This window comes from Medicago sativa, chromosome 6, assembly GCF_051527215.1.
Source record: "Medicago sativa cultivar Bolivia chromosome 6, Bolivia_mono, whole genome shotgun sequence".
Classification (NCBI taxonomy): Eukaryota; Viridiplantae; Streptophyta; class Magnoliopsida; order Fabales; family Fabaceae; genus Medicago; species Medicago sativa.
Window position 1 is genome coordinate 30,986,950 of NC_140754.1, and position 12,511 is coordinate 30,999,460.

Consider the following 12,511-nt stretch of genomic DNA (forward strand, 5'->3'; position numbering starts at 1 on the left):
GATTGGCACCTGTACACTTAAAATAAAATAAACATGGTAATTAACAAACAAAGTAACATTACAATTAATTACAATTAATGTACAGCAAAATAGAACAAACTTCATAATTAGCTACTTACATCCACGCCTAACATAAGGTGCCCTTTGATTTCTTTTTATTCTTAACTTTTCCATGCGTTGGAGACGCCTCTGTTTTGCACAGAGCATACGACCCAGGAATGTATCAGGTTCCATGAAATAAGAGAGGAAGCAAGACAACAGCTTTGAAAGAAATAAAAAGGAATGAAAACCAACAATAGCAAATCAAACAACTAAGGACGTATAAAAATAGAAAATATTACAAACTCTCCACATCAAATCAAATAGTATAGTTGAAGAAGATAATGTAAAAGAAATAATAAAATATAAATAATAAAATAGTAACAAACAATTGGACAATGACAGGTACATTGGCAAGTAGGCCAGTAAGGACAATCAGGTAATTAACAACAAATAGTCAAATAAAAAAAATTAATCTAAAAAGATTCGACACACATACAAATAAAGATGGTCAGATTTTTCTATATATTCCGAAGCAAAGAAAGAGAAGCACACGGTAGAATTCCTAGGAAAAAAATTGAAAAACTCATTGAATAGAAAAATGTCTTCCTCATCCACCTCTTCTGAAAGGTAAGCTAAGAGATTCAGTTATTATGATGGAGAAGATTAGAACATAATACAAATACTACATTTTCAGCAAACACTAAACCAATCCTATCAGTCAAGGACTAATCATATAATTTATTCGTCCATACAAATGCAATTATAAGGTTAATTTGGTTTTTTTAGGTACCTTGACGAAGAATATGCAGATCAACTCGATGAAACTGCGACGTACGAAGAAAATTTAAGCGATCTGGATGACAACATCGACGAACACCTACAACTATCAGATGATGAAGTCAAGGCATTCAACGAAGTAGAAGCAAATGGATGGGAACTACTTGTCAACAAACCAAGAGCATTCTCCACATGTGACCTAGTGAGTATCGAATCCAAATATAGATATAAATCCAAATAAAATCACACAAGACATAGCCAGCACTCTCACTATATTTCGTTTTTGTAGGCTATACCCCGCTATATCGGGACAAATTGTCTCTTTATAGACCAAAAAGCAATAACAGTTGTTGACGTAGAGACTTGTCGATCATTCAAGTGCAAGTTATACGCAGATCCAACAGATGCACATCAGATAAACGTAGGCGAAGGTTGGTCCAATTTCGTTAGATCGAAGAAATTGAAAAAAGGGCATATTCTAGACATCACAATCAACAATCCCCCAAATGAAATGTTCGTGAAAGTTAAAGCAATGAGATGAAGGGATTGGATCATTAAACGCTCACAGTCCAGGACTTATGAATTTCTCAAAGACACTACATATTTATGTTTTTTATTCCCGAGTGATTCTAACAATCTATGTAATGTTTTCAAGTATGGATATAATCTTTCATCTTTGCTCTAGAACAAATGCACGACTAAAGGAATTAGCAAATGTATAAATAAATGCATGAATGTCAGGATGTAGCACATAGTTAGTAAAACATAAGATCTTCAACCAAAATAATAAAATTACAAACCAGACTTCATATACTTTGAAGCTATCAATATTACAAACCAGAGTTCATACTAACTGAAACTAACTGGACATAACACAAACTGTTCGAAGCACTGTCCATTAATTGAAAATAGAACACATCACACAATTATAAATATTACACACCATTAAGATTAATAACACACACACGGAGACACCATATATAGGCTAAACAGAACACGGTGACGAAGCAACGTCGAACGATTTTAGCGCTTTGAAGGAAATTCATCAAAGAGAGACAACAACTCTGTCTTGTTTCCACTGGTGGATGGCACATCAACATCAGCACCAAAAGGGCAGGCAACATGAGAGAACGCAGTGGGAAGATAACCGTTGCAGCCATCCAAGGGGGTAACCGAGGCAAACTGGGGAGCAAAGATGGCCTGCATAAACAAACAGCATGACACATTAAACTTCCAATATAGCAATGGAGACAAACCAAGTGCCTGACCAAGAGAAAAATTCAAAAAAAGGAGATCATGAAAGAAATGATAACCTTAGTTGGAGTATAATTCCTTCCATTCTCAAGAAATGACGTAGCAACCTCCGGATCATCGGACAAATTAAACACCAAAAAAGACTTGCTCATCAATGGCATTGACTGATATTTTTTTTCAGCTATAAAAACAATATCCTTTCCAACTAAACATTGAAAATCAATCGGATAACACGCGTAGCGGAGACCCTGTCAATGAAATTAAGTTTATATGCACCAATTCCGAAAAAAAATAGGTAAAAAATTAAACCATGTGGTACCAAAAACTACCATGGATTTAAAGAAGTAGTTGTTAAGACCCATAAGCATATGGTCATAAAACTCAAACACAGCATCACCAGTCCCATCTCTCACAGAAATCTTCAGCTTACACCTGAAAGATTTCATTCAAATTCTTAAAACAAACGCACACAAACAAAATCTTAAAAGTTACATTCATAATTTTTTTCCAAATTTCTTACTTAGAACCAATACGAAAAGCAGTCCTTTGACAGTCAAGGCAATAATAAGTTCCAAAAACGACGGACACAACCTTCCTGCAATCACATACGGGGTACCACCATTGATCGACCTGTGTTATCCCGACAACCCTAGCAATAATTGCAAACAGCCCTTGCTCACCACATTCTTTCAACTCTTTCAAACTTTTCTTAGGGTACATGTTAATAGAATCAGAATATATTTTCTCACATGGTCCTGGAATCATCTCATGTCTAGGAAGAGGACATCTTTTGCCTGCCAACATCCTAGTAAACACAAAAAAAAAACTACAAAAATTAAGGTTTCATAAATCTTAAAATTAAGGGCAAAACAAAATAAAGCCTCCAAGCCACCCACTCAATTCGGAAATGCACGGCCTCAGCTATCTCAGGATTTACCAACAACCTAGAAATATCCTCCACAGTTTCAACCAAAACCCCTCCTATAAAAAAAGTTACCGGCGCATCAGATACAAAATAACCGACCAATCATAGAACTACACCATAACTAAACACCAAAAAATATCAAAAAAACAAAACCTGCGTGCATGATAATCTTGGCAAACTGCACCACAATGATAGGGAGACCCTCACCAGTTGTGCTCAACATCTCCTGAAAGTTTGTAACGTAATCGCCATACAGTGCACAGGAAAACCTTCCACTTTAAAGTAACAAATAAATACCACTTAAGACCACAGGCCAGAAACTAAAAAAAAAATATGCTAGAGAGATCGCACATAATAGAATAAACCAGAGAAAGAGGCTCACTTGCGATCCATCAGTCCTAAATGAAAAATAGTCTGGATGGAGCCATCCTGCTCATGAACATATTCACGTCTAATGGAGGTCAAAAGACCCATGACATCTAAGTGAAAGAAAACAAAAGCATAAACAAAGGCATATAACGGAAATATAAGGATATATGGGGAGAACACAAACGCATGAAGAATAAATGGAGCAAAACTCACCAACCAGATACTTGTGATCAGCCTTGGAAGATAAAATCTTCGTAGAAGGATAGAAACATAAGCCATTGAGTTCAATAAGAGGACTATCCTTAAAAAAAATATCAGACCTCAGCTGAAATATTAATCTATACTTGTGATGAGTAACCATCAAATCACTTGAATTTTCAACAACAACAAAAGAAGTCATAATATAACTATTCCTTTCAGCCAAAAGATGAGCAAAACGATACATAAACTGTGATGGTAGAGTTGCTTGTATCTTGATCCCCTGCAACAAAAATGTAAGAACATTATATTTTAATAAAAATTCAACCATGAAAATGGAGAGACTCCAACCGTAAAACATTAAAGAATTTAACTACAAAATAAAAAACAATGCAAGTAAAGAACAACTTACATCCTTGTCAATGAGAATCATCTCAATGGAGGTAACTAATCCAGGCACACGCTCACTCATGACACGCCATAACCTAAGAACCCTCACCCTTATAGTCCAATCAGTCCTAAGAGCATTCAACGACAACAAACAACTTATCTCCTTATCCATGCTTAAATAAAACAGAGTGAAAGTTTTGAAAAACACTCAAGAGACTATAGTTTTCTCTCAAGAAGTGTCACGCAAGAAACAACAGAGGTATTAGGGGATGGTTTCGCTGAACATGTACTGTATAGAGCAAATATCTCAACTGAATTGAGTGCAACTTTTATATTGAACCTTTGGTTGTATATATAATAATCAGTGAAGCATGGTATGTGAATAAACTTGTGTCCAATGTACGTAAAGAACATAACACAAAAATATCCAAATATGGATAAAAATAGGTTGAAATTATTTTTGTAAATACCAATTATCAACCTCAACAAACAAACTGTTCTCTTTTGGAGTGGGTGACATGATGTCATGATGGTATCACAATCCAAATTCAACAATAAACAGTAAAAAGAATGATGAAACCAGATTTAGCCAAGGCCACACACAACAAAATCAACCAAAATAAGGACATAGGAGAATGTGACACTGGTTAGGAAGGAAGCATTAAATGAGAAGTGATCAATCAATACAAAAACCTCATTTAAAAAATGCCAACACTGGTTCATACAGTAAGAAATGATTTTCTTTAATACAATTGTAAATTGAAAGTCCATATAAAGAGGAAAACACTGACACCAGTAAGGCCAAAAATTCAATCAATGACCTTTGAAATCCAACACCAAATTGAACAAAAAATTTGTTGGAACACCAAAGTAAAATACGACTGAAGACCTCATCACAAACCACAAACATCAAACCAAACCAAATCAAACCAAATCAAACCAAATTACTTACAAAACAGAGTATTTGGTTGCAGCAACACCAAACTAAAACAATTCGAACCAACATACATGGAATTAGGATGGTATGATATGGATGTATCTCGATAGAGACATGAGACCATACAAAAAATTACAAAGCCTGGTGAAGAAATAAAGATTCACATGTTTCGACATCATCAAATCTCTCAGATAAATCCACACACGCTACATGTCATAATTTTTATCTAACATTATTAAAAAATTAGGTGAACCTCACACCTCATATTTCTTGACTTGGATCCTTAATCCATTCAAATAATGAGTTCAGTACACATATCTTGTTTAAATCTAACAATAAATAAAAATCGCACGATACATAATCATCAAAATTGGTCAAGATACTCAATAAAAACACATATTTATATAAGGATTAAAGGACAACAATACTTGACATAGATGAAATACAGCCAATTCAAGAGTAAGAACACTTAAATACATCATAAAGGCAGTGGATCAACAAAAATGACTAATGCCTTATTAACGACAGAACCAGCATCCACCAAAAAGGATAACCCGATTCATGTTTTCTTTAATGCCTTGGCAACCTTAAACCCAAGATGACAGTTCTCCCCACCATAATGACCAAGCACCTCAGAAATCTTTCTCTTCCCTTTAAGAAGAGCATACCCAACAATTTGATCTTTGAGCATATTTCTCATCTCATCCTCCATGAATTTCTGCTCACTCAAAAAGGAGCATTCACTTCCATCTAGTGGCTTCTTGTCTTCTCCAGCAAACTCGGGCATACTTGAAAACATCTAATTGGAAAGAAAGAAAACTCGTAAACAAATAATAGCCTACAAACCATTAAGAAAGACAAAAACAATAATAATGCAAACAAACCAAAACGTTGAGGTGAACCAAGTATAAAACAGGGGATAAATACAATCTCTCACATGTTTGGGAAGAAATTCCTCAATAAACATATCAACCATAAGAAGATCATTGCAAAAACCAGTAACATTGAAAATTTCATCACCATCATCATCACTTGAGACCTTCCTGGCAACTTTGAAAATGATAGGATCCTCATAAAGAACCTCAACCTCTTGGGGGAAAAGTGAAGAGCTTTCGTTCTACATTACAAATTTAACAAAAACTTAAAGCAAAACAATAACAAACAAATTTCATGAATTATCCAAGCATTTCAGATTATATTACAGAGCCCACCATGGCAATCAACATATCAGATGTCTGTCTAGCGAAGTCACGGACAACATCATCAACCATCATAAACACAGCCTCATTGTCCATGTCCTGTACCTTGATCTTCAGCCTAAACCTATAAACGAAATGCACCAACGTCTCATCCATCAACATGCATTCAACATTTCTAGGTCCACAATAAGGATATATATCAGGTAAGAATAAATGAACGGTACCAGAACATCCATACCTATGATCATCCTTACTGTCTCCATCAGAAAACCACATGTCAACTCCTTCCAAAACAGATGAACACCATGCAAGGACAGCATACTCGCAATCCACACCAGAGGAAGACAAAGTGGATAGCAGTCTAACCTCACGGCCTCCAACCAAATCCTTTAGCTTGGATAACATTAAGGACTCCATGCTTGGGGCATTAACGTAAGCCATGACCGTAAAATATATGATACACCAGCAGATAGCAGCACTATAAATAGATATACATATTTTTTATAGACAAAGCAAAAAAAGTCAAAGACATTTTGAATTCACGTTATGGAGGGAAAATTTGCACATAGAATACGTAATGGTTGGTCAATATTTTTTTAAGGACAATACTGTAAATGCAACCCTGAATTATTTTGTTTGGTGGTGAACTTTCATGAAGACTAAGAGCACCTTCAATGGTGAGCTGTTTTGGTTACTTTGTGGGTTCTATTGTGACACATTACTTTGAAGCAACTCACTTATTTTTAACTCTAATGGTAAATTTTGAAAAATTAATATTGGATCCTACTGTAAAAAAAAAAAATTAAACAAAAACTAATATTGGGTCCTACAACGTAAAAAAAATAGACAAAAACAAAAACTCATATTGGGTCCTGCAACTTTGCCATAAATATTAATATTACATTCATATTTATTTTTATTGCAATTTAAAATACTAATATCAGTATTTTAAATTAATATCAATATGAATAAAAAAACTTGTGGTATATGTTGTGGAAAAAAGAAGATAACAATTCGGATTTATAAAACAATGGTAACATAATTTTTTTTTCGATAAACCATAATTTGATATTTGTTGAGTCAAAAATTTAATTCTGGCTTCAACTCAGGACATAAAACACATTTTGGAACTCCAAGCTCTCGGACCATTGCAAAATAATGCCGCTGGAGTTGCTCTAATAATCCTGTTAATAATAACCACTATTGATCATCTCTTCATAAGCATCTAAATTAGAAAGAATTGAGGTTCCTAATATTTGTTTAATCTTTAAGGCTGTAGACAAATTACACATACATATAAAAATTGTGCATAAGTAATGGTCAGAGAAATAATTTACTAAATTGAGAATATCAATAATAACTCCTAAGGGGCCATTTTAAAACTATGCATAAGTAACCATACATACTGAGGGGTACCAACCAAACACACAAAAAAATAATCGGCCATTTTCCAACTGTTCTTGGAAGAGAAATTTCAATCCCCTTTGCTAATGTAATTCAACAGTAAAAATTAATTTTTTTTTATTAATTCTTAATTTCCCAAAAGACAATTTGAGAAATTTTACACTAACAACCTAATAACCCTGAACACACATTGTATAATAGCAAACATGGCCTAAACATGATACATAAAAAGTGTGACACATTTCAGTCTCAAAGTGTAAGGAAGTTAACGTTATTAAGTAAACTCTTTCGGATGAGCGGTCAACACAATAAATTTGATGAAAACTTAGGGAAAAAACTCATCATTATCAAATGGATTAAAAGACGCATCATACAATCGACCACTCGGCTATTGCATTCATAACCTATAATAGAAAAAAAAAATGTGATTCAAAGAACATTTAACTTTGAGTAAAAAGGTATATGGAAGATAACTTTACCAAGTAAAGTATAAAAAAATAGCGGTGGCTTTGGCAGTCCTGGCATTCTATGAAATTCCAACAGCCTATTGAATCAAAGGTAACACTATATCCAGACTACCATCTCATATTCCAAAAAAATCATTAAGAATAGTTCAATTTTAATTTATCGAGAGGCGACATGTCCAAGTTCCACGCCAACGGTTTGAGAGCCCAACAAAACGTGACTCATTGAAATTCAATGTATCACGAAATTTACGTTATTAAGTAAAATCTCCGATACAAAAGACATTATTATTCGAAAATGTTTGAAGGAAGTAAAATAAATCACCAGCTCCCCTCACCCCCACACAAAATTAATGCGTAAAAATCAACAAAACACGCCCTTTTTCCTTTGAACACAAAACATAAACAAAGCCAGGAGAAGATATAAACCATTATCACACTTAGGTGATTTTATATTTCCAAACAACAGAGGTATAATTATACAACCTTAGATGCCGAACAAAAACTAACAACACTTCAAACTGAATTACATTCACTCGACACAAATACAATTATTAGAAAACAAAAGGATTGTCACACCAGGTGCGCAACCACAGAAGCCAGAGCCAGAGGGACTTTTAGGGAATGAAAAACACACGGCAGAAGCTAACATAGGGAAACAAACATCGGTATCAATCCTTAATAACTTTTGGGACCCTAGCAGTCTTGGCTGGTTTCTTTGACCTCCTCACACCAACATCTTCAAAGTCTTTCATGAGACTCCTCTTTGCAGTAACACTGGAAGAAGCAAAGTCTGGATTCAAAACATCGTTTAAATCAGGGGTCAGAACAACATTAGCCAAAGATTCTTCAGGCTGGGAACCCTCAACGGACCCAGCAACGTTCTTATCCTCAACAGCATCATCATCGAGAGACACAGAGGAGCCCTAAAGGAAAAAATTCAGTCCATGAAAACAATTACCCTAACCTTAAAAGAATAGAAATAAGTTGCAATATACAATTCTGAATTTCCACATTAAGTTACCTTAGTAGGACTGTAGACCTCACCACCATCAAGAAACAACTCAATAATAGCCTCATCCACACAAACCCTGGTAACCCTGAAGGTACCATCAAACATAGCATTTTCTCCAATCACAACCTGAACCTTAAACAGTATTTTCTTTCCCTTTAACTTATCCATCTCAGCGGGATAAAATCCAGCATTTTCAGACTACAAAGCATCAAAATAAATTTGACAGCATGAGAATACAACCCGAATCCAAATAAAATACACAAACTGCATCAAAAAATAATCATTAAATACTGAAAAAACCTTAGATGAAGCAACCAAATTGGCACATTGCTTGCCAAGAAGGAGATTCATATCCGTGTCAAACAAAATAAATATGGATTCATCAGTTTCATCGGACACCTGAAGCTTAACCTTGTACCTACCAAGAAACAAATGACAATGGGAGTAACCAAAAAACAAATCCAAGTAAAGATCGAACTATTTCACAAATAAACATATTGATAAATCTAACCTAGGAATAATATGAAAAACATGCTTTACACATGCTTTGCAATAAAATGCAGCCGAATCAGGAGTCACGCTGCGATGACACCTACAGGCCGGGTACCACCATTCCTGTCCCTCAACCAAACCATCAATGGTTGCATAAACAATAAATGTATCACTCTCTCCAACTTCCTTAAGCTCTGCTATGGATTTCTTGGAATGGAGATGAAGGAAATCTTCTTCCAAAGATGCCCTGCGCTTTGGACCAATCAGGGGCACAGAAGAACTATTCCCAATTGAGCTAACAGCCAAACTGAATCAACAACACGAACACTAAGAGGCAATAAAGAACCAAAACAAAAAAAGATCAAATTAATTTGCATTCAGACAACAAAACTAACCCTTTCTTAAAATCTATAACCTCTGGAATCTCTGGATTGATCATAATCCGAGTAGTGTTCATAACATTCTGGAGGGATGCTGTGTCTAAAAATATCCAAGAAATTACATTATTATATTATCACTATCATAATCAATAATAAGACAAATGAAACAAAAATAACACCTCTGAAAATCTTCACTTTAGCAAATTGAACAACAACCACAGGCAAGCCTTCACCAGCCTTGGCCATTAGCTGCTTCAAATGATCCACATATTCTCCAAAAAGAGCAACCTCACATTTCCCACTTGAGACAGATTCAACCCACAAGATTAGACCAAAGTGTAATGCATACAACAAATATAATAAAACAGACGACATGCATAATAAAAAACAAAAATTAACCTGTGATCTGTAAGCTGAAGCAATATCATTTTTGTGATTTTTCCATCCTTGATATACTCCCTCTCGCAGGACATTCCAGTCATCAAACCAATGACATCTATAAAACAAAGATCAAACAATAAACAAAAAAAAATATACAAAAGGATAAAATAAACAAAAAACAAAATTATCATCAATCAAAAATAAGACATAAAACTAAAACAAACCAATCAAGAAGTCGTTGTCCACAGTTTGTTGGTTAACTTCAACAATGTTACTGAAGTTTAATCCATACATTGGAATCAAGGGCCCATCAGCAGCATTAACTTTGGTCTTCAATTGGAAAAACAACTTATGAGTATTGTAAGTTGTCCTGTATGAGCCACTTGTGGGAGCAACCGAAAAGAAAGAAAGCTTGTACACATGACCTTCAACCAACTTCTTTTGGAAAAGATACAACAACTGTTTTCTCACAGTGGCATGAATCTTGAAACCCTTCACAAATTCGCAAAGATAGAACATATCAAAACAGATACTGAAAACATTGAGGAAAAAGGCAGAATTTGAAACTTGGAACAATACTACAATACATACCTTCTCATCAACCAGAACCATCTCAACAGAGTTTATCTGTTCTGGATGTAGAAAGGCAGGCACCTCCCATAAACGAACAACACGAACCAAGAACCTCCAAGACTCCCTTCCAGGCACAACATCGGACAGCAAATCAAAGTCGTTATCAACCAAAGCACCCTTCACCATTGCAACAGAGAAAAGGAAGAGAAATTTTTTGTAATTTATTTCTTAGGTGAGAGAATGATGTAATGGATAGAGATAGCAAAAGAAATAAGGAGGAATTTATAGAATCTGAAGATGAAGGAAAACAATCGGAATTTGAAAATGAGGGGGAAAAACAAAATCTCAATTAAAGTGAAAAGACACATCATAAGATATTTGGAAAAAATTCAAACTACCTCCCCCAAAATACGCCAGCCCCACGTGCACAATCAAGACCACAACACTTAAGTAAACGAACGTCCAATCAATAAAAATTTCATCAATTCTTCCAATTAAAACACTCCACATATTATATGGCCCCACAAAAATTTTAAAGAAAAAACAAAAACACAAAAACCTGAGATCAAACAGTGGACATTTTTTTCACCTCTTGATAAGATTATGGATTTGGCTAAAGGGTGAAGAATTGGGTATTTAGGTTACCAATTTCATCACAAAATGTTATATTGGGTAACAAACCTTACAAAACAAAGTCAAATTATCAACACCTTCTGTATGCAACACAATAAAAAAGAAAAAAGAATAAGAGAGACACAATAATACCTTCTATGATTTTCCCTTCATAATTTTCAATGGATTGTTTGATTGCATGAATAGGGTTTTCATAGTTTTACTATAAATTTGACTAAAGGGTGAAACATTTATCACAAAATGTTATACGAGTAACAAACTTTTAAGTAGTGATGTTATTATATGAGAAGAATAGTAGGGTGTGGCCTCTTATATATTGTGGAAGGATATATACGTGTGAGAGAGAATAAGTAAAACTCTGTTTGGCGCATAGATACTTGTACGGCAGAAAAATTTGCATGTTTCGTGTTTTCAGCAAAAAAATGGATCAGTTGGGAGGAAATTTTAATTTTAATTTTTTTAAAGGAAGGAAGAGGAAAATTTGTTGCAAGCAAGTATATCTGTTTTCAAACACGGGTGTTCGCGGTGCGGTTTGGTTTGGTTTTAAGGTTAGAAGTTATCCAAACCGCAATATAAATGAATATGCGAATTGGTTTGATTCGGTTGAGTTTTAAAAACAAATCTGAACCAAACCAATGCGGTTTGAATTGGATCGGTTAGTGCGGTTTTTTAGACAATAATTCTTTTTTGTTTTCAACGTTAAAATCAAATTAAAAAGGTAAAACACAACATAGTTTCAGCAATGTTTTAAATTTCCATCCAACAATGTTCCCAACCACGTAGACCAAATTAAAACATGGACAAAAAGTAATCCTATTTTGTAAGAAATAAAAAAGATTAAAATTTTAATCATTCTTTAAGAGTCCAAGTAGCACATAAATACATTTTTGATAGAAAAAGCACAGAAGAAACTTAACAAGAGAAAAAAATGTCATTTTATTAAAGTCTCCATTGAATTTATATAAGCATTAGTCTAGATAATATATATTTAATTAGTGTTTTTCTTATATTGCGGTTTAGTTTGGTTTAGTTTGGTTGGTAAAATCAAAACCGCAAACCAAACCAAACTATGCGGTTG

The 12,511-nt window shown here is 34.4% G+C and overlaps 2 protein-coding genes across 2 annotated transcripts; both read right to left on the reverse strand.

The window, feature by feature from the left end:
• Window positions 1-1,842: 1,842 nt before the first annotated feature.
• LOC146914499 (replication protein A 70 kDa DNA-binding subunit B-like) lies at window positions 1,843-4,127 on the reverse strand. The gene is made up of 9 exons (XM_085717760.1): window positions 3,978-4,127; window positions 3,581-3,848; window positions 3,381-3,477; window positions 3,152-3,273; window positions 2,970-3,054; window positions 2,594-2,878; window positions 2,403-2,505; window positions 2,133-2,321; window positions 1,843-2,019 (listed from the first exon to the last, which is right to left on the reverse strand). The coding sequence occupies exons 1-9, from the start codon at window positions 4,125-4,127 to the stop codon at window positions 1,843-1,845; spliced, it is 1,476 nt and encodes a 491-aa protein (XP_085573886.1).
• Window positions 4,128-8,381: 4,254 nt separating this feature from the next.
• On the reverse strand, window positions 8,382-11,151 carry LOC146914500 (replication protein A 70 kDa DNA-binding subunit E-like). The gene is made up of 9 exons (XM_085722149.1): window positions 10,819-11,151; window positions 10,452-10,719; window positions 10,246-10,342; window positions 10,026-10,147; window positions 9,862-9,946; window positions 9,486-9,773; window positions 9,275-9,392; window positions 8,984-9,172; window positions 8,382-8,885 (listed from the first exon to the last, which is right to left on the reverse strand). The coding sequence occupies exons 1-9, from the start codon at window positions 10,984-10,986 to the stop codon at window positions 8,631-8,633; spliced, it is 1,590 nt and encodes a 529-aa protein (XP_085578275.1). The 5' UTR covers window positions 10,987-11,151; the 3' UTR covers window positions 8,382-8,630.
• Window positions 11,152-12,511: the final 1,360 nt, after the last annotated feature.

What these genes read in the sequence shown, in the direction of transcription:
- LOC146914499 (XM_085717760.1), bottom strand. Translation starts at nt 4,127, where the DNA reads ATGGATAAGGAGATAAGTTGTTTGTTGTCGTTGAATGCTCTTAGGACT. An exon ending in TGATCACAAGTATCTGGTTG is followed by an intron (nt 3,478 to 3,580) that starts GTGAGTTTTGCT and finishes TCTTTCACTTAG; the next exon opens with ATGTCATGGGTCTTTTGACC. An exon ending in GCTTTTCGTATTGGTTCTAA is followed by an intron (nt 2,506 to 2,593) that starts GTAAGAAATTTG and finishes GAAATCTTTCAG; the next exon opens with GTGTAAGCTGAAGATTTCTG.
- LOC146914500 (XM_085722149.1), bottom strand. Translation starts at nt 10,986, where the DNA reads ATGGTGAAGGGTGCTTTGGTTGATAACGACTTTGATTTGCTGTCCGAT. An exon ending in CTTCAGCTTACAGATCACAG is followed by an intron (nt 10,148 to 10,245) that starts GTTAATTTTTGT and finishes ATCTGTCTCAAG; the next exon opens with TGGGAAATGTGAGGTTGCTC. An exon ending in GTTTTTCATATTATTCCTAG is followed by an intron (nt 9,393 to 9,485) that starts GTTAGATTTATC and finishes GTTTCTTGGTAG; the next exon opens with GTACAAGGTTAAGCTTCAGG.